The sequence below is a fragment of the Staurois parvus genome, unplaced genomic scaffold (genome assembly GCF_062004578.1).
Source record: "Staurois parvus isolate SC_StPar_1 unplaced genomic scaffold, SC_StPar_1.0 ptg000454l, whole genome shotgun sequence".
Classification (NCBI taxonomy): domain Eukaryota; kingdom Metazoa; phylum Chordata; class Amphibia; order Anura; family Ranidae; genus Staurois; species Staurois parvus.
Window position 1 is genome coordinate 4,668,441 of NW_028318250.1, and position 23,361 is coordinate 4,691,801.

General features: G+C 39.2%; 1 protein-coding gene across 1 annotated transcript in view; it reads right to left on the minus strand.

Annotated features, from left to right (window-relative positions):
* Positions 1-23,361, minus strand: part of FHL3 (four and a half LIM domains 3) — a 105,448-nt gene that overhangs the window by 14,553 nt on the left and 67,534 nt on the right. Inside the window, exons 2-3 of the mRNA XM_089688794.1 lie at positions 9,287-9,456; positions 5,546-5,720 (exon numbers count right to left, since the gene is read on the minus strand). Of these exons, the coding sequence (XP_089544920.1) occupies positions 5,546-5,720; positions 9,287-9,442 (331 nt within the window). The 5' untranslated portion in view covers positions 9,443-9,456. The remainder of the gene's footprint in view (positions 1-5,545; positions 5,721-9,286; positions 9,457-23,361) is intronic.

The window sequence follows — 23,361 nt, forward strand, 5'->3', positions numbered from 1 at the left end:
TCCTATCCCTCTTGTATTGAACTGTATTGGCTCCCGTTATATTGTACAGCGTTATATTGTACATTGAGCAAACTGTTGGCGCTATATAAATCCTGTATAATAATAATAATAATCTACAAATGGTGGTATATATACACACTGGAATTTTTTTTTTTTTTTATACTAGTAATGGTGATCAGCGACTTTTAGTGGGCTTGTGGTGGGCATTGTGACACTGGGGGGTGAGGGGAACTGACTAACTGCCACTGACATCCCCAGTGACACTAATACAGTGATCAGTGCAAATCAAAAGCACTGACACTGTACTAATGACACTGAGCAAGAAGGGGTTAGCATCTGGGGCGATCAAAGGGTTAATTGTGTGCTGTTTTACTGTGTGTGCTGTGTGTGTTTTACTGTGTAAGCATGCTGCTTCTTATTCATTTGCTATGCAGAGCAAAACAAAGCAGCATGCTGGAGCTAACAGGGGAGAGACCTGTATTGTTTACATACAGACCTCTCCCAGTCAGTGTCCTTTGGCAAACTCTGGGTGCCGGACAGGAATCTCTGGTCGAGACCTGGTGATTGACAGCCATAGCCGTCAATGGCGGCATGGGTACAGCGGCGCGCACGCCCTACCTGGACATGCAAAACCACATATATATACACACATGATTTTGCACAGACCTGCCACCCTCTAGCAGTATTTGTGCTATAGGGCAACAGGGAAGCGGTTAATATTTGTTTTTAAGGTTTGGGGGTTACTTATTTAATTGATTTATTATTTATGATTATTTATATTTTGGTGTGTATTTATCATATATTTATTCATTTAGGTTTTGTTTTCTTGCATTTTTTTTCATTTGAGCAGAAAAACACTTCAAAAATGTGTGAAAAAACATGCAAAATCGCACATTTCCATTCTTTTCTATTGAATTAAAAACACTCAAAAGATGCTCAAATCTACCCGATTTGAGCGACAAAAAAAAAGCTTCATAACTTGTTTGAGCTTCAGGCGTTTGGGTTCAGGATACTTGAAATGGAGAGGAGAACCATCTCCATTGAGAAGAACTGATATTTTTTTTTCTCCTACAGCATTTTTGGAGCTTTGATCTACAAATCTCTCAGGAGTGAATGGGGCCTAAGGGGTTAGCTCACACTAGACTGTGGTTCATTTATATTCTTTTAACCATGGACAGAAATCAGGTACACCCTGATAACCAGGTCACTATGGGTCACTGAGGACAAAAGAGTGTTTGTACAACTGTAACACATGGAACATGCAACAGTACTACAGCTAATGAAGGGCATGTTAGCTCACCCTAGTTGCCCACCATGATAGTACCTGGTAAGGTCTCATGTTCAAATTGTGGGCGCAATTTAAAATGCCATTTACACGACAGTATACATAAACATGTTTTATCTGTCTTTGAACAGTGAAATCCTTTCTGGGCAAAAGCCAAAAAATTTTACAGATTTATGTTGTAAATATTAAGTGCAATTTTACTGCCTATTACCTAAAACTAAAGCCAACTTTGTGTATTTGTTGTATTTTTAATTATTTGAATGCCATGTTCGATTCAACTAGGGAAGTTGCCAAAGTTACTCTGTGAAATTACAAGACTTCCAATGATATAAATTCCCATTGATACAAATGTATTCCTCTTTTTTTTTTTTTTTGCAACAAACAACAGGTCAAGTTATCACCTATATTCAAGGCCAGACGTACCAAGATGCAAACCGAAATGAGTTGGAAATTATGTTCACTTCAAACATCTAATCAAATGTGTTGGAATGAGAAAAACATGCTCATGTTACTGGATGTTTAAGTGTACACTGGCTTAGTTCACTTCCCTTTATACAATAGCCAGGACTGGATTTCCATAACGGGAGCCTATAGGCACATAGCTTTGGGCTTCCAAAGCAAGACCCTCTGCTGGGGTCACCTCTTTACATCAATCGTTTTATTTTACTTCTCCTTACCTTGCTTATTATAATAGATGGCTGTGTACTACTAAAGCTGGGAAAAAAAATTGTGTGGCAGATAATTATTCAGCCTATTGTTACCGTCATCTATAAACCTTCTATAGAACTTCTGTGCATACTTGTAAATCCAGTGCTGACTATAGCATATCAGGCTCTACATTTTAAAGTATGGGTGATGCAGCAATTGGCACGCAATCAAAAAAACAAAACAAAATGCCCAATCCGGGTCCATTAAAAATAAAAAAAACCCCCAAATAGTAAAGTAACCAAACAATGTAGAGATAGTGTTCTCACTTCTACCCCACCTGTGTTGCATCATCTACCTGTATGCACATGATTACTTTACTGGAGCATCAATTATGCATATACAAGTTTGTGATGACAGAATACAGAAACTGTTAAATCAGACATTTTCTTTCCTACAGTATCACTCCCTGCATAACCTCTATAAAATAAGCCTGCACTCCTGCTATCTGATAATAGATAGAATTCCCTTACTATTCTCTATTTCCCATCACACCGTTGACTTCCATAGTCTGTGAACCCTGAAGTTTGGAGAACAAAATTATCTGTTTTCTAGGAAAAGTCCACAAGGGCTTAGGGAATTTTAAATATTTATAGCTCAGAGAATCCTTTAATCCCGTTACTCCTGTCCCAAGAAGACTTTTAAGTAATACAAATCAGCTTCAGAGCCAAGACAGAAACAGAATATTGCTTTAGCTAAACCCACAGAAGACTAACGTGCGGCCTGATATGAACCAGATTACAATGTAGAATGTGACTTAATTAATTGACAACATCGTCGCCTATCTTGTAATCTAACATCTCAAGATACAGAATATAACTAAACAATTACATACAGACTAGCACACTATATACTTCATGGAGCACTACATATTTCAACAGTCTTGAGCTTTAGGAATAAATAAGCACGTACATTCTCATTTTGGATAAAAGCCCATTGTAAGCATGGGTCAACCTAAGTTGCAGTTTTTTAATGTCTTTGCAACTTGGCCAAACATGGCTAGATCTTTACTTCGATACAACAAGCAGTAAAGTATTTGACTGTCCTCCAAAAGATTGTCAAGCAATATTTTTATTTATGTAGCCCAGCCGTATGTGCTGCAGAACATAACCATTTATATCTGTGTTTGCGCCTGGTGGAGATAATTTATTTTTCCCATCACACTTATTTGCTGTGCATGAAAAGCCAGATCTTTTGCCCATTGTACGATTTGCCTATCCTTGAAATGTGTTATCTTTCCTATTGATAAGGCTACAATGCCATCATTGGAGGCAGAAATCTTACATTATTATAGAAGACCTCAGTGATTAACTCTTTCAAGGGTATTACTACCACCAATGCGATCTGTGGTGCAAATTCCAAATGACAGACAAAACACAAGAGTGGCGAAGGAGAACCACATAAGAGGTCAACTGGCGAGAACAGAAAAGAACCTTCCTTTCTTGGCTGGTCATCTGGGTCTGTTCCTCTGTAAAGAATACTAGACACTTTAGCCAACTATGCACACAAGCAAATACTACTGCTAAACTAGACAAATCTGCCATAGAGACAGCAATATATTCCTACCACCTGGAACGTTTGTGACAGTTTTCTGGGTAGACACATTTGAAATCTTATCAACACTTTTACTGTCAAATGCCTAAACAGTGAAAGCATCCTTTCAATGACTCATCTGTCTGCCCATTAAAAGAATGATTTCAGAAGCCTAAGGCCCAAGCAGTAAACATTTTCCAACACACTTGAAGATATTTTCAACATTGCTAAGAGCTTTGTCATTTCCACTAATGCTTGTTTTTAATGAGTCACCACTCATACTTTTAAAATGTTCAAACCTCCACCGCGTCATCTGTATTAGTTGAAAAAGTGACCCGACTATGGTCTGCTTTCTATGGACCAATGACCTGACTATGGCCTGTTTTCTATGGACCAGATATAACACATTTTAAGTGTAACTGTATTTTAATTTCTGTGAAGACAGCAACAGAGAACCAATAGCAACACCTGTGGCATAATGCATGAAGTGCAAATAGCATAACTAGAGACAAAATTTTAATTGAGCAAGGGTGTTACTAGTATACGGTCGTACCACAAAGATACAGGGCTTCACAAATGTCTTCATAGGTTAGCATTTTGAATTTTAAAAAACTCCTCTACTAACTCTTAAAAGTGTATCAAACCCCCTCCTCCCCACCAAAAAAAAAAAAGGGAAAAAAATATAAATGTAATGACTAAATCTAAGGAATAGGAACCTGTAACAAATTCCATTTTTAGACTAAGCTCCGGCACTGTCTTAATCAGTGCGATTTGAAGTGGCACACTTTCAAAAATTAATTCCTGCACTACTTTTTCCAATTTCATTGCGACTTGCATTGACTTCTATTAATGGAAGTCGCAAGCCGGAGTGAAATCGGAGGTACAAATTGCACTGATCTGTGGCTTTGAAATTGTGCTACTTCAAGTGAAGTAGCGGGATTTCAAAGTCGCATTCAGTATGAACCAGTGCTTATTGTTAAAACATTTACTGCTATTGCGTATCATTCATAGTGCCTGCTTGGTTCAAGGAGTTGCGAGTGTCGATGGAAAATTAGACTATAGGCTCCTCTGGAGTGTACATTGATGTGAATGGTTCATTATTCTCTGCAGCGTATGTTGATTTTATATAAATGGATATATAAAATATTCATGTAAGGATTAAATGAGTATGAAGTCACACCTAGAGAGATTCTTCTTTATATGGACACTCAGTTAAACATTTCCCAGCAATTTGGCGCTTTCTCTGTTATTGTAAACTGTGCCAAGGACTAACGTTGATAACTTTACTTTTTTCTGCAGCCCCCTTGTCTTTCGCAAAAAGAAAAAAAAAGTAGCGTTATTTCAGTATTAAACCTGACATATAGTAAAGAGTCTAACTGCTGTAGAAAAATCAATCACAGCTCTATTATAAACTCTACAGGACCATTAAACTTGAATTATCTTTATGCGAAATAAAACACAATACTGTTTGCAGATATGCAAGTGCTATCTTTTTTACTTTAGCATACATTATAGGCAGTTCATCTTGGCCATTCACGTTTGGGCAGAATGAAATTTCACAAATTTGGTCAAACATATAGACAATTTTGGCACCCTTGCCAAAATTGTGGATCTTGAAGAGACCTAAAATGAGATCAATGTAGCCTTCATAGATTTTAATTTACACTTCTGGATAGCCAAGTTGATGTAATGTTTATCATCAAATTAGGTCTAAGATAAGCGAATTTGTGAGATAAAAGCTTTTTATAAGCAGTTTAGAGGGGATTTTCACCTTCAGCAATTATGGAAGCAGCACAGACTACTGCAAAGACATCTTGTCACTGAACTTTTAAACAGAAATAAGAAACTGGCAAGGGATTAATCCACTGGTTCCTCATCCAACAATGACAGCCGTTTTCATGCATGTTTTTAGAACTGTGTCTACCTATACATATCTTGTGCTTTGACAGTCAGGAAGAAATTTACAAAGTCTTGGATTCCAATGCTAAGGAGAGGTACAAAGGTGTTATTGTCCATAGGTACCTGGCATGACTGTCTTTTCACAACAGACGCATTTGGAGGAGAATTCGCTGCAGTAACACTCATTGCACAGTAGTTCCTCATCTTGACACGTGAAAGGCTCATCTGCCAAAGAACGTTCACATCGGAAGCAACGGAAACAGTTCTCATGATAATGACGATCCTCGTAGTAGAGTTCCTACAAATGGGGAAAAATATTTAAAAACACAAAGCTAACACAACGCCCATTTATTTTAACGGCAATGAACACTTCCAGTGTTACATCTGAAAGTACATTAAAAAAAAATTGCAATTCGTAAGGAAAATAACATTTGGTGAGCCTGACCTTAGAGTGTTAACTGGCATACCACACCTAGGTGTGAGGAAGAGGCTAAAGAAATGAGATGAGATCAAGTCAGGTATGTAAATCTGAAAGCTTGTGACATTCCAATGGCCTTGGTTGCAAAAAGTGTTAACAAGCTCACTTCTGAAAACTGATTCCATTGTATTTGAGGGAGTAGATGACAGGGTTGCTGCAGGATATAAGGGCATTGTCAAAAAAGCAATGGGTATGATGATAGCCGACTACTCTAGTATGCAGATGTCAGGGTTATGTTTATTAAGAAGTCAGTGGTGCAATAGTCAGGAGGAATATGGGGGGGATTTAGGGTTAAGGAGGAGGACAGCTGTGATGGGTTCCAGTCAGAATGGAGAATCTAGCAAAGTGGAAGCTTGAATACTTCGTAAAAGATTGTGGTTTGTGATAAAGGGCTTGAACTCATGAAAGGAAGTGATCTTGGAAGCCTCATTTATGCAGAATCTAGAACAAATAGTCCCATGAAAGCGATTCAAATACTTTTTTGATATCTAAAGAGAAGAGCATAGAGACTAGTCCTTTGGATTTGGCGACATGGGTAAGTTGCAGGAGCCTCTGATTGTTTTGTTAGCATGTCTGCCCAGTATGCACCCTATTTTTTCCGCTAAGATGAGCAAGGGAAGGCCCTGATTAAGGCCATGCAGGACCCCTTTATCACATACTTGATGAAAGGGTCCTGTGTGGCCTTGAAACATTGCACCTTAATGCTGTGATGTGATCAGCTTAAAAAACATTGGATTTTATCTTGAAGATCCATGGTGTCCTGGTGATATATGCTTTGATGTATGATGTTACAAGCCTCCAGCTGGTAGTTGCTACAGTACCTGCTTACTCCTTGCCTTCTCCAGGTAAGTGTGCAATGGGATTATGGTACATTTGTCAACTGAATGGTGAAGCATTAAAGTGTTACTAAACCCAGGACTCTGCATTCACTATATCTTGTCTCCCACAGTACACACAACATGGAAATGCAATTATTTTAGTAAATATAAACTGCTAAATACCTTTTCTCACCAACAGTTAGAGCAGTCTTGTGACTTAAGTGGAGCACTGGTTAAAGCTTGTAGGAGGAGTTTTCTTTCTGCTCTAGGAGGATGTGAAAGTCCTGTCCCTCTGTCTGGACAGTGCGGATTGGCCCTGTGCTGATCACATACTCTCCCCAAAAAAAAACTCTAGCACTACACACCAAACTGAGCATGTGAATGTGACTACGGATTCAGTATGCATCAGGTGGTCATTTCAACAAGAGGAGGGGCAGAGAAGAAAGGCTCAAACAGCCTTTTTACACAATGCACAGGATTAACCCCTTAGGTTCCACAGCGAGAACAACAAGCATGTGTTGTGTTACTGCATATACAGACTGATTTTACTGTTGTGGGTTTAGTAACACTAAGTTAAAATCACTCAACAGAAACATTAGGCCATAGGTTAAAAGGGACAGAACTTGGGGAAGGTGAGAGATAAGAGCAGATTTGTCAAAGTTCAGTGCATCGTAAGGCTGGCCATACATTGTATAGAAATTGTACAAGAAAATTGTATAATTTCTTTAGATTTACATTTACCTATGTAGTGCAAGGGCCTGCCTGACTGGATACAAGTCAAAAATGCTGTTTAGGTTTGACCTCATATTATATGGTAAGGAAAATTGAGCAATAAAATCATTTAACATATGGCCAGCTTAAGCTGCAATAGTGATCAGAGTACCTGGTAGTGAGACTATTACAATGAGATAGCAGCTTAAGGGGTCTTGTATATTTTTGTAACAGGCAAATTGGCAATTTTAAAATGTAGAATGCTCATAACATATTTATGAAGCGTTTTCTACTTGCTTGTCAAAAACCTCTTCAATTGAATCTATTATCTGGTCAAGAAAGAAATACTTTCTTGCGTTGTCATATATCATACTATTGCATTGTATATCATACTAGCAGCACTGTTTTAGGAGTGTGATAATGCAGTAATCATACTGATATACTAAACTCTGTAGTGCTGCTTTATGAATCCAGTGTACTGAACTTCCTCTGATGATCTCCACCCTCTCTCTACTCCTGTCCAGATCAGAGGTTAACAATCACATTATTGCACCAAGTTTGCAAAAGAGGAGAGCCCTGGAGGGTCCATAGGGAGGGCAACGAGACATCACAAAAAAGCAAAAAAAAAAAAAAAAAAAAAAAAAAAAAAAAAAAAAAAAAGACCCTCCTTTTCAATGCAGAGTCCCTATATTTAAAGTAATCCCTGCCATCCCCTAAACTGCAGCATAATATCACTAATCAAATGTCAGATCTTCATTGCCTTTAATTTTGTCTGTATCAGCCTGCCTCTATTGTAGCAACAGGGGTTAAAGTGTGCTATAGCAAAGAAGCGATCTGCTGTCTATGTCCTCCTGTGTGTCAGTATGAATACGTTTGACCTATGAAAGTATCTAAATTCAAGAAAAAAAACTTGCTAAAAGCTTACTAGTATTAAAATGTAGTGTCTACGTTAGCTTTCTTTTGTTCAACTTTTTTCCTTTATTTTCACATAGAGATCCTCCCAGTAAGACACTTTCTGTTCTAGGGTGTCACTCACCATACTGTATCTATTATCTATCTCTATTATCCATCTGTATTGTCATCCTAGGACAGGAAGTGTGTTAGGACTACAGAAGCCCCCCCCCCCCCTCCCCTTCCCCCCAGGCCCCCTCTCTTCTCCATGATATCAACCTTGTCAAATGCAAATGCATCCGTTTGAATGGCAAACACAACACATGGCAAGAAAACTGCAAACCAGGTAAAATTTAGTCTTTCAACTACCATGTCAAAACCTGCCCAATTAAAGTCAGAGATTTTGCTGACCTGTGTTTGATGCAAGTTCCAAATGCACATCAGGAAAACAATGACGGTCAATGTGAGCACTTGGATCTTCTTTTTTGATCATCCACCCAAAACTTCATACATTGAAATTTGGCTGAAGTGGAAGTTTAAATAGTTTAAAAACAGCTATATTGCCATCTGCAAAAGCGCATTTATGCAGCATCAAGGAAGATGGGCTTTACAGATGGGCTATGCATCCATGGTGGTAGAAGGTTGTTTGCAGAAAGCGTGTTCACTGTGCACTCCACGCACACTGTTGCCAACAGCATTCAGTCAAGGCTCCTGATCGGGAGCAAGCAGGACAGGCTCCTGATCATGTGATTGATGTGAGCCCTCTCAGGCATTAAAGCCCACCAGGATGTGGCATTAAAGGGTTAAATTCTTTAACATTTTCGTTATTTGTGAGCTAGACACACAGAAAACTTCTCCCTTAAATACATAGATCTTCCCACAAATCTCTGTTAAGATAGGACATCAAGGAATGTATATTTTTCATGGAGCACGCAAGAACAAAAAGTCTCTATTAGAGATTCTTACCCTTGAATCATGGCCAATCAACTCTTTACACTCATCGCATGTGTTGGCAAACAGGCTGTCATAACACGGTATACAGTAAGGGCCCTCTTCCATCTGGATGTACTTTCGTCCATACAGAGACTCCTTACAGCTATCACAGTCAAATGGCTCACTCATTGTTTAAGTTGAATCTACAAGAAAAAAAAAATAATAAATAACCACTTGTAAAATGAATAGCATTAGGCTTTGATAAAGTTTGATAAAGAAGTGTTACATATACAAGTTTGCAGTCACGATCATTGGTCTTCTCTCAAGCTAATGCTGCCTTTTTTAAAATGTAGACTGTCTACAATTTTGGGGTTTCAAAAGGGCAACTAAACACAAAAATGCCATCTGCTTTACACCAATGTTTAAATGTGAAGGAAAAATGTAATGGGGACCAAACAGAGCCCCCTTGGAAAGAGGCTTAAAAGAGAACCAACCGCGGTGTAACTAAACTAAACAACTTTATTAAGAACAGAATTGAGTAAAATTAGGCCAAGTGGCCAACAATCCTCCAATCACCATTAAAATAAGGTTAGAGAATGTTACCACCTTGTATTTTAAAGTGATAACGTTATCTAACCTCATTTTAAACGGTGATTGGAGGATTGTTGGCCACCTGTCCTATTTTTACTCAATTCTGATCTCAATAAAGTTGTTTAGTTTGGTTACACCGTAGTTGGTTAAACCTCTTTCCAAGGGGGCCCTCTTTGGTCTCCATTACATTTTCCTTGATATGACCCTGGCTTCTGAGGACCCCACCGCTTATACGGTGAGTCGGTGACCTATCCTAGCACTTTGAGATCTCCCCTTTTGCGTGAGGTATATCTTTGTGTTAGTCTTGTTTATTAAATGTGACCCACCGTGACACCATTAGGACTACTTAAAGTAAAACACATCAAATTTTTACTTTTATTCCCATATTAACCTCTTGGCGCCGGCCAAACGCAAATGTGCAGCCTCCCAGTATCTGGACCTAGATGCCAAGTGGCCGCACATTTGCTTCTATGAAAAAAAAAAACATATGTGCTGAGAGCGCGCACCCTGCGTGCTCCTAGCACACATGTTCAGTACTCAAGGAAAGGTCCCGATCTCCTCTTTCGATTGGGACCTTTCCCGATCATGTGACTGCCGTGACAGTGAATCACAGCGGTCACATGTCCCTGACCCTAAAATCCTTAAAGGGCTGGGAGGCGCAGTCCTGGGTGCATTCTGTTTCTTGGTGCTAGACTTTAGAGACAAGCCCCACCCTGGAGCAATGCTCTGTCCATCCCTTGCCCTGCTATACAGGAAGCATCCCTCAAAGACAAATAACAGTGCTCTCACTGTAGATCAGTATGTTATTTGGGTGAAACTTAGGTTCAGGAGGTATCTGAAGAAATGAAGCCCCTAGTTAAAAATCTGTAGGTTGCAATCAGCACCTAGCACTGCCTCTGTTGAAACCTTCCCACTGTGTGCTGAAGTGTCTGGGAGGAGAGCGTATGAAGAACAAATAAAAAAGGAGACTTGGCTCAGTCAGGGAGGGTAAAAGGAAGTTTGTTTAATTTACAAGTCATATGCATCACATAGTAATTGGATTTTGGATAGCTTTAGGCTGTCACACAGGAGACTCAAGATGCACTTTAAACTCATGCAATTAAAGTTAGTCAGTTAGTCATTTATAAAGTAACAGACCTACCTAAGGATAGGGAGATGGCAGTCAGAAAGCCCCAAGTCGGGGACATTAAAGTGTTTGTAAAGGCTGAAGGTTTTTTACTTACCTAAGCCCCATCTCGATCCAGATATGTGCACACAAACCTCGTGTCTCCTGGATCTCTCTCTCTCTCTTCATTGGCTCTTGTTACTGTCAATCACAGCCATTGAGCCAATGGAAAGAGAGTGGGGGGACGAGGCTGAGCTGCAGCTGTGTGCGAATGGTCATACAGAGCAGGGGGTCGGAAGCGAGCTTGCTTTGGTGCCCCCATAGCAAGCTTGCTATGCCTGCTATGTCACTATAAAAGTGGTCCATGGGGTGCAGAGCTCATCAAGATGACTGCTAGTCCACCAGTCAAAAATGTCAATACATTCAGGTCAAAGATGCAGGCCATTAAAGCCTGCAGGGTAACTTAACATGCTCTTTAATGCCTGCCACTGGCAGAAAAGATCAGCCTTACAACATTCGTATGCACAGTGGAGATGAACATAAATTTTGAGCACCACCCAGTCACCACCCTAGAGCCACATATTGCTTAACAAAGTGTGGGTGAATAAACATTGATGCCTATAAATATTTTAAGAAATGGTTACTTGAGTGACCTGTGTGTAGAGTCACAACACAGTAACACCTTCCTGTACAAACAATCCCCACTGCTGAAATAATACCTCCTCCACCTGCCAGTATTCAGGCATAGGCTTGATTCATTGCCACTTTATCACACTAGCTGTTATTTGCACAACAGGCAAGGAAACAATTCTGCAGAAAAACTGCATAGTGACTAAACATACTACTGTAGCAAAAAAACAAAGAAAACATTGCTCCTGGGTGGTACACTTGATAGTGTACAGTATAAAATATTAAAAGTGTACCTGTCATTTTATGAGAGTGCTCAGTACAGACCTGTGTAGAGGATGCTTTCTCTAGTAAGGTTAATAAAGTATACCATTTTTCAGCTTTGGATAGAGTGGAGATGAATTAGAACACCTGTCAGGTTTTTTTTTTCTGTCTGTGACCCCAATAGGGAGATTTACCCTTTCTTTTTGGAAATGAAAGTGAAAGAAAATTCCACATCTGAGTTGTCACCAGAACATGAATATAGCAGAAATGTTCCAATGGGACACTAGTTCTGGTGACAACCAGGGATTCCCTAACTCTGGAGGGACTTCCTCTCTCTTCCTGTTTTGGTTGTGGTACAGGAGGCAAAATCTTCCCAAATAGATCACAAAAAAAGAAAAACTGACAGTGGTTATAATCTTTCCTTACACCGTCCAGAATTTAAGAAAAAAAGTTCTGCCTTTAGTTCTACCTTAATATCCATGCTTCAATGGTTCAGAGCAAGCCTTAAAACCTCATAAAACCATAGGGATTAGTAATAAATAGTTTCCTACCCCACCTAATCTCTAGTGTGGCCCCAGTGGCCATACAAGTTTTCCAAACTCTTCTTTCAATTTTTTGGCTCAAAAACATCACTACCGATTTTTGATTGGTGCCTTTTAACCTCCCTAGCGGTATGATTATGTCTATATTTCTGTGCTTAAAGCAGTACATTTTTTTGCATGGAAATATGTTATTTTTTGTACTGTAGGCCTGTAATTTTTAGGAATAACCCACTGAAATCTGTCCAAACAAGAGTCTAGTAAACATTCTGGGTAGGATAAAACTTGAAACACGAAATCATAAATTATAATTTAATAAATAATCATAAAAAATAATATAATAATAAATTTAATTCAATAATATAATCAAACCAAAAACACAGAAATTTTAAATATAGCGCCAAGTTCGCACATCACTGAGCAAAGTCGCAAAATCGTTTTCAGTGTCTGATGGCAAATTTCCCCACAAATCATCACTCAATTCTGCAAGTGGTTCTAATTTACTATCGCTGTTCTCTAGCTGGTCTAAAACTGCTTTTGACCTAAAGGGACGCTTTTTGGACTGTCCAAATGTAAGATTTTTGAATGATTTTTCGTCCAGTGTAAGGGCATCCTTATGCAGATAAAAAAAAATTATCAATTTGTTTTAATAGTTATAAAAAAAAGCACAAGCCCATAAAAAACAAAAAAACAAACTGTGTATAGTTTGCAAATATGCATAGGTTCATGGAGTATCCATATTTGCTTATTACACATGTAAGTTGCATAGATGAGCCATTTTTTCATTCAACCACCTGGCTGAATGAAAAAAAGTGACTGACTCCCTGCTCAGCCTTGGTATCCTGACAGAGGGGAGACTTCTCCGCTATCAGAATACTCTGATCAGTGCAGCCAGCTATAGCTTGCAGCGCTGACCGATCGGGAAAAATCCGACGAGACAGTTGTTCAGAAGTTGAGCGATAAATCGACTTCTGTACAACCACAGTGCCCACACAAGGATCAATATTTGTCTGATCCCTACTGAACTGATCGAAGTTCAATTGATCTATGACTGGCTTCATCAGAACTGCTAATGGCTATGCCCAACCATACCTTACTTTTCCTCTCTCTCACTGTAAGACTACCAGCCAGCTCTAACACACTGAAACAACAATGCTCTCTCTATAGAGCGGAGATAAAATCTCAGCTCTTACTTTTCAGGAAGGATGAGTGATTGTTGTGAAATACAGATATTATTAGAAGAGAAGTCTTACAAATCAAAATGTGATGCAACTATGGGTATTCGGTACAGCAAGCATGCAAAATTAAAGGTGGAGTAAAAATAAATACATTGAAGTACATTGGAGTAAAAATAAATACATTGAAGTACATTGAACACACACACACACACACACACACACACACACATATATACATATACACACAGACATACATATATACACTTACATACATACACAATTTTTCAATTCAGCTATCGGCGGCTAGAGAGGTCAACCACCGGGTCCCGGCCGGCACTTGCCGATCATTGGGGAAAGCTGACAGTGGAGAGACCTGGTGTATAAACACAGGTCTCTCTCCTGTCAGCATGCACATGCTGTTTTGGATCTCTCTGCACAAAACGCATAGGTGATCAAATACCACCAAAACAAAGATCTATTTGTGGGGAAAAAAGGACATAAATTTCATTTATTACACCGTTGCATGACTGCGCAATTGTCAGTTAAAGTAAGGCAGCGCCGTATCACAAAAAATGGCCTGATCAGGAGGTAAATCCTCTGGAGGGCAAGTGGTTAAATGTCTAATAGTTATTGTTTTCTGCCACAGTGACAAGAAAATTTGAAGGAGCAGGATGAAAAATGTTTCTAACAATATATAGTTTTCCTTCAGGAAAGTCCATTTGATACAAACTTTGTTTTGAGCGACATTCAAGTCTTCGATTGTAAGCGCCAAGGAGCAGGGCCCTCCTAACCCTCTTGTACTGCACTGTATTGTTGCTGTATTGTCTCCCGTTATATTGTAAAGCGCTGAGCAAACTGTTGGCGGTATATAAATCCTGTATAATAATAAATAATAAGTCATCAAATGCTAATGAGAATTTGCATATGAATGTTCACACGAAAATCTACTATTGTAAAACCAGCTTCAGTCAAATCTACTATTTCAGATTTGTGACAGCAGCAATACTAAAGCTGGGTACACACTATAAAAAAAAAAAAAATAGTCTGAATAATCGTCTGGTTTTCCTTGCTGTTTCACAGCCGAACCTGTGGATGGTACTAATGTACGAAAATTCTCACACAAAGCATTTTTTTAGCGTAGAAAAGTTGTAGCATACAGTATATTATTGATGTTTATGGTTTCTGATCATGCGCAGTCTTTTGTATCAGATTTTTCTTGTATGAGAACAGTACACAACAAACGAGTTGGTTCGTGTTTAATAAAATTTTTGGAGTTTGTCTCTTCAGAAATTATTCAAAAATGTTGAAAGTTGTGAACACACTATACAAAAATCAAATCGAACGCTCCTCGTATGGAATTTTTCTTTCGATTTTCTTCTATTGTGTACTCAGCCTAACACTCAAGATGGTCAAAGATTACAGCTAGCTGGCTGACCATAAAAAAAAAAAAAAAAAATGAATGGATTCCTCAAGTGAGGTGGATGGAGGAATCCTTCCTGCTGAGACATTGAATTCGAACAGTGAAGACATTCCAACATTCTTGTTTGAAAGAAGTCAATCTTGAACAGCATGGACACACACGGATGGAAATTTCGAACTAGCTATGGCAGGAAGCACTGCCTGCGGAATGAGACAATTGTAAAGTTTATGTTTTTGTGTATACCTGTGTCTACCCATATGGAAGAAAAATATATTTGAAACACATTTTAAAAATATTCTTCCCAAATATATTGGCATATATTTAAAATGCTACAATTTTGGCCATATTAAAAATAAAATAGAAAATGTATTTATACACACATTTTTTTTTTTACATACACATAATATATACATACACACACACACACACACACACACATATACACTGCATGTTGAAATGCGTTATTGCAAAATATATAAATATTTTAAAAAATACATTTCAAATATACTGTAGGTCTTTAAAAATACAAATCTACATTTTTGGAATGCATTTACAAAGATAAAGATAGATGTAAAGATATATGTTAAACTTACTTTTTTAAATGTTAAGAGAAATCTGAATATATTAAAAAATATAAATAAATTTAAATATATTCAGATTTCTTTTAACATTTAAAAAAGTAAGTTTAACATTTATTTGAATAATATTTTTCATATATTTTGTAATAAAAACACATTTCAGCATATATATATATATATATATATATATATATATATATATATTTATTATATGGCCAAAATTGTAGCATTTTAAATACAGGTCAATATATTTGGGAAGAATATTTTTTAAAAATGTCATATTTCATGGTGAAAGTTGCAAGACAAAAACACTTCCTGGCAGAAAGAGTGACAATTGTGGAAATCTAATGACTATGGGTGTCATAAATAGGGATCCTAGTTTTCTAACAAATTTTAAGTTTTCTAGAGTTGAGCATTTTGCAGACAGAGGCCCCTTTGTTGCACTCAGCAATTTGCAAGGTTTTAGTTCTTGCTGCACTAGAAAACTAACAGCTGGTTGCTTTTGGAAATCGCATCACATTTCCCAGATCAAATATTTGTGAATGGAATTTTTTAAATCCCAATGCATCCCATGAATACTACATTTCCTTTCTTGTTGTTTATATATAGCATAGGAAACATGTATCGTATAGAATGTTTAGAAATATTTGGTGCAAACCATATGATTATTTATAACTGGTCTGGGCCTTTTCTTTAAATAGCTTATACAGAGAACCCATGAAAAAGAACAGTGAAGCTGTTGCTAATTTTGGAAAAATTAAACAACTCTCAATGGTACTGCCTTAAATGTCATTTTTTTAATACTCATTTTAGATTCATTAATTTAAATACACCACTACTTTAAGGGCTCATTCAGATGCAGCAGCCCTTGCCTTTGTTACTACCTGTAAATGCCACATAGCTTTGCTGCAATCACATGGTTACAGAGCAGCCCCATAGAGTTGCATGGGTTGCTTGTGTCCATGACAAAAAAAAAATCATGGAGTTTCCTTTTTTAATTTTTAAAAATATGTTTTTTAGTTCTTTATTTTCATTTTCAAAGACTGCACAGATACAGTATGTGGCCATAAAGCGCAGCATCGTGGCCAAGACATATGTACATGTCCCTGAGCAGTTGCATGTCTGTATTCAGGTGGGCAGTTGGGAGTGCAGTAAAACTGAAGCTTAGTTGCCTGGTTTTACTGCCCCCACAGCGGCACACGTGAATGAAACCCTTAGAGAGGTAAAAGGTAATATATAGATAAATTAAACTTATTCATGAGGATTTTACAACATTTTTTGCTAATATTTTTACTATATTCTGTGCTAGACCAAACCGGATATAATCCTTTGTTTTTAAAGCGGAGTTCCACTGACTCTGTAAAATAATAAAAAAGTCAGCAGCTACAAAAACAGACTCCCACACCCCCCCCCTTGGCTCAGAGCCCCCCACACCTCCCCTCTACTCCACAGACCCCCTACACCCCCCCTCTGCTCAGAGCCCCCCCACACCTCCCCTCTACTCCACAGACCCCCCCCACCCCCCCTCTGCTCAGAGCCCCCCACATCTCCCCTCTCCTTCTAAGACCACCCCACACCTTCTCTGCTTCAGACCCCCCTACATTCCCCTCTCCTCCTCAGACCCCCTTAAACCCCCCACTCCTCCTCAGACCCCCTCCCCCAATCCCCCCTCTAGTTCTCAGACTGACAGCAGCAGTGGCAGTTTTTCCCCATTGACCCTGATTCAGCACCATTGTTCCTCTAAGCTACACCAAAAACACAGACATTTTTCTTGCCACTTTAAGCCCCATATTTTGTGCAGATTTTAAACTCTTCATTTTGCTGCAGGAACCACAACAACTGGTACCATTTTGCGCATGCCACAAGCATTACGTACATTTTGCTCCAGGTGTTGTTAATAGCTCCTTCCCCTCCACCTTGGCATCGGGAGGTGCAGTTTGCCATCTTCGCCCTGGGTGCTGGATGACCTTGTCCCTGCACTGTCCAGGAGCATCGACTAGGTATGGTACATACATGGTTACATTGGTCCAAGGTGAACCAATGTAATTATGTAAATAAAATAAAAAAAAACAAACTTCAAATCCCTCTGTAATACTTTGGTAAGAAAGATCCTTGTATACACTTCATAAATAATAGATGTTCCAAACTACTGTAAATAAGTGTTACTACTATAATTAGCATTATTACCCAGCTTGTTAGAGCCTGCAAGGGAGATTCAGCATGTAACATTATGCAAGGACAGCACTTGGTGGGAAACTGCTGAAGCTTGTGTTCATCGTGGCCCTGTATTGTAACCGTCTGGCTGTGTTTACAGCACTGTTTTCATTGGCACAGCTACTGGTACAACATGACTCGGTCTTCAATGCCATGAGTTACAAACCCTATCATTTAGAAAGGCTGAATATATTCAGTCTACATTATTTAGTATTTTGAACATAGGGTCAGGTTCTGCCTGAAATGAATGATACAGACATATACATTTTAATGATAACATGGTCATGGAGTAATGATAATGCTTCGTAATCATGAAACCCAATCATTCACAGCTAAAAAAACATTCATCATATTTACCGGGTAGATCTGCAATGCGTAGCCTATTGGTGAAACCATATACAATATTTGGTGAATAAGCAATACCGTGCACTTTAAACAATATTCTGAGCTGTAAATAAAGATGCCCTCATTAGAGCTCATGTACACTGCAGCTGATAAACTGACATTCAGGAGCTTTTCTGCATTTTATTCAGCAGCCCCTGAACTCTCCCTAATGTTTTCCTATGTGTCCATGTACACATTGTCGTTTACAGGCAGTTGGGTTTACAGTAGTTTTTTTTTAATCCAGCAAAATTGCGTTCAGGAGTAGATTTTACAGGTATTTCAAACGCCAAACACTTGTAAACGCGGTTAACCGCATGTATAAGCATTTGCGTTTATAAATGCAATGTCTACCGCCGCTCCAAAAAAAAAAAAAAAAAAAAAAAAAAAAAAAGGCTCCGCTACCGACCCTGGCCCCCGGCCGTCTGCTCAGAAGTTTGACAGTTCTTAAATATGTACGGGGCAGGGTTAACACGTGACCACACCGCGTGTGACATCAGTGGCCAACATGCCCCGGTCAACGATGTCACCGAGTGGCCCCACCCCTTACATAAGAACTGTCAAACCAGCTTCTGAGCAGACGGCCAGGGGCCAGCGTCGGTAGCGGAGTTTTTTTTTTTTTTCAGAGCAGCGGTGGACATCGTGATTGACGCTGGATCTAGTTTGCTTTCATTAACCCCTTCACGCTGGCCGTACGCAAATGTGCGGCCTCCCGGCGTCTGGGCCTAGACGCCGAGCAGCCACACATTTGCGTTCATGTAACAAAAAACATATGTGCTGAGAGCGCGCGCCCTGCACGCTCCCAGCACACATGTGCGGTACTCACGGAAAGGTCCTGGTCCGCTCATTTCGATCGGGACCTTTCCCGATCATGTGACCGGCCGTGACGTCACGGCGGCCACATGACACTAAGCCCCGCCCACCTCCCAACGCAGGAACTCCTCTTCACGCCGGGACGATCCAGCGTGAAGGGGTTAAAGGACTCGTCAAAAGAATGACTCCTGTCTTTTTTTCACACAGCTTTTTTTTGTGAATGGGTAGCGGTACCATGTACCCCATACTCATTTACTAATTCACGTGGTGGGGGGGGGCGGGATCTGAGGGATTCCAGATACCGATAAGCCCCTTGCCCGCAGACCCCCAAAACCACAGCCCAGGATTGTGGGGAAGAGGCCCTTGTCCACATCAACATGGGGACAAGGTGCTTTGGCGTGGGGCTTCCCCTCAAAATCCATACTAGACGCCATTTTTTATAATTATTTTTTAATTGCCGGCAATTCTATCTTTTACATTCAGCTATCAGTAGGAATCCCGCTGACAGCTGAAACATGTTGCATGCTTTTCACTACTAAAATACCGCATGACTTGATAAAATAACTCATGCGGTTTTTTAGTAGCCTTTTTGAGTGAATTTACTATTTTTCAGTGCATTCTGGGCACTTGGGAGGGTCTCCTGAGGTTATCTTTTAAAGACGCTTCTAAAACGCAAGCGTGCATAAATGCGGCTAAACTGACGGTTTTTAATCTACGTTTTCCAGCAGTCAGTTTCTATCATTCAGAAGAGTTTTCCAAATGCCCCGTGTACATGAACCCTTACAGTTTTATTGGTCATGGAGGCCTCTCACCTGGCCAATGAACATACATTCTAAACCTGATCTAAACATATGGAAAGCAAAAACTCTACAATTGTTCAAAAATGTATAACACAAGTGATTTTATAAGTTAATGGAAGTACCTTTCATTTTCAATCTGGAGGCAACTATATCTTCTCATATCCTGCAACTATGATTACAATGGGGATGCTTTGTATACATGGGGAACACTGACAGCACACTGGACCAAGAATAGAATGTGGACAAGGCAAGTATTTGCAACATTAAACAAGCGCAGTAAACATCAAAGTACAGGTTTGCTGCGTAACAGATTCCTTTATAACTAACAACCATAGTATTCACATATACCTGTACATATACAAAATAGAAATATATATTTCTGTCCATGACCCCATTGGGAAACTGTCCCTGTAATGTCATATAAGATGTGGGGGGGTTGAACAAGTGTCAAAAGGAAAGTTATTTTTCTCAAAACCCAAAATAAGTTTTGGTGGTCTTTGTACCTGTTGAATACATTTTTTCTTTACTTTTTTAGTAGTATGTTAAAACATCTCTCTTTGAGGATTTGGTAATGTACGGGAACAGTATAGGAGATGAGGAAAATCTACTTAACAGGGACAGGACACCAAGAAAAATAACAACAGGTACTAAACCAGGGGCAGACTGACAACTCATGGGGCCCCCGGGCAATAGGGGATCATAGGGCCCCTGTGTCCTTGCCCAAACTCAAAAAAGCCTATGAAAAAAGGTACAAGGGGCATCTCATGGGGCCCCCTACTGACCCCGGGCCCTCGGGGAGTGCCCAAGTTTCCAAATGGTCAGTCCGCCCCTGTACTAAACCAATGTGATATGACATAAGGAAGAAATGATTGGAAGGAAAATTGAAGGACTACCTACGGGGACACAGCTATTTTCTATTGACGTTGTTACTTTATTATCTCACATTCTAATTGCTCTGTCTCTGGAACCCTTAAAAACTTTTTTACTTTTCAATGTTACCACCCCATAAATACTTGTTAGTGTGTACATAACCATACATTTTAATTAAACTCTATGAACCTGGTTATGCAACATCAAGATAAAGTTTTAGTCGCTTTGTTGAAGGAACCAATTTTATAATCAATTGATGGTCAGAATGTAATGGAGCTATATAAAAAAGCACAAATATTTTAAACTGTTTTACTAATTATGTAACAATAATCACTGTGTATACACAACCTACTAAATTATTGAACCAAAAATTACACGTTTTGTGAGAAAACTGTTCTGTTTTATTAAAAACAATAAAAATAATAAAAAGAAGATGGTACTAATCCTTTCCTATTCTAGCCAAAACTATATAAAATGTTTTGATGAAAGTTTCACTTTAACAGCAGGTTTAAAACAAAGAATATGAAGGCACTATATGAATATAAATAATGATAATGCATTATAGGTAGTTCTAAACCAACTCTATTACATTTTGAATAATGCAAAAAGAACTGCATAGCTTTAAGTTGCTGTACATCTACAACAGCCGAGTTTCACAAAGCCAAATACCTTTCGGAAAGCTATTTGAGAAACAATTAGCCTTTGCTTTCTGCTGTTAGCAAAGAAACAATTAGCTGTGTGTACAGTAATCCATGAAGTATGTTGGCTTTTGCTAATACTAACCTGTCCTCAGGTCATGTATTAGTGACAGATGTCTCAGTGACAAAGAAATATGTCAGAATCACATCTCTTTGTAGAGGCAAGGGTGATAATAGGATACTTTTACACAGAACCACCCCTTCTATACATAAGCTGTCATTAGTACAGCCACTTGGGAATGTCTTACGAAGTCTTGAAAGTTTGAAAATCACCTGTAGGCAAACAAAGGGAGGTATCTGTACACTGCAGACAACATTCTACAAGAGAAGGACCCATGGACTTGTCATTTACAGGTAAGGAAGTAAAAGCATTAAAAGGTGACTCAACTAAATATAGGAGTACTATTTTGCATGTCAATGGACTTGTAATTATGTGCAGTGAGACATCCCATCAGACAGTATAGCCATGTCTAGGAATGCGTATGCACCTAACTTGCAGAATGGACAGGAAAGGAAAAATTAGCTACTCCACTCCGTCAGCAAATGAGCACTGCAACACAAACTGATTGGGTGCCACTGCTGGCCCTCCCTCTCCAAGTCAAAGGCTAGGCTATGTAGTTTGCGTTTGATCCATTTCTGCAGTGCTTTTTGCACGTGTTTTTGCTGCTTTTTTTTTTCTTATTGTTGATAGGCAGTTTTAAAATGCAAAAACGCATCAAACATGCACTACATGCTTTTTGCAGCGTTTCCATTGAAGTCTATAGAACCGAAAATGCAACTTTTTGCGTCCAAAAAAGTCCCTGACCATTTCCAAAGAACGTACCAGGGGAAAAACGCAGAGATGTGAAAAAGTCCCATAGGAAATCATGTTAAAATCATGTTAAATGGACTGTAGTGCGTTTCTGCAAAACGCTGCGGAAAACACTTAAGTGTGAATCTAGACTAAGGGAGACTGTACAGTGGAGGTTAGAAGGCTTATTTTTGGGACAATTTCAGGAATTACCAATTCATTTTAATTTTTTAATGGATAACTTGCAGGAATTGGAACTTTTGAAACTTGTAGCCCTAGGATGATTAGGCACACACTACTGCTGCGATTTGATTTTTCGGTGCGATTATGTAGTGTGATATTTGTTAGTTATGTTTTTTATGCCAATTTGATTCATTTGTGTTCTTGGTTTTGGCCAATGATAAGCATATCTGCTGTGATGCAAGGAGATCGCTGAAATTGCTTCAAAAACATATCAAAATCGCATGTACATGCTTCTTTGTCAATTTTCCATTGGAGACTATGGGGCCAAAATCGACAGCTGCACCCGCTGCTGTCAGTATACACCAGGGGTCTCCCAACTACAGCCAGATGCGGCCCTTTGCTTGACTCTATCCAGCCCTTGGGACACTATTCCTCCAACTGACACCAGTGATGAAGTACCATTCCTTCTACTGACACCATTAATGGGATACTATTCCTCCCACTATCGCCATTAATGGGCCACTATTTCTCCTGCTAAGACCAATGATGGGGCACTACTCCTCCCACTGACATAGTCGATGAGGCACTAGCTCTCCCATTGATACCAACCATGGGGCACTATTCCTCCTGCTAAAACCTACAATGGGGCATTATTCCTCCTCTTAAGCCCAATGATGTGGCAGTGTTTACTCTAACTGATGCCGAGACATTTTCTACTCACACTGGCTACAGTCCGGCCCCCCTAAATCCTGAAGGGCAGTAAACTGGCCCTTTGTTTAAAAAGTTTGGAGACCCCTGGAATACACTGATCAGCAGCTGCTGGTCGAGAAAAGTGTTCTGGCATGTCCCTTCAACAGAAGATGATCAAATGATCAATGTCTCTAGAGCACAGGCAGCCACACACTCATCACTTACTCAGCTTTAGCTAGTAATCTTCCTCAGTTCAAAGGAATGATGCTAATGTACTATATATAAAGCACTGCATAAATTGTCTGTGATATACAAATGCCAGTGAGAAATAAATAAATGGTATGGAAACAGCTACTGACATTGTTGC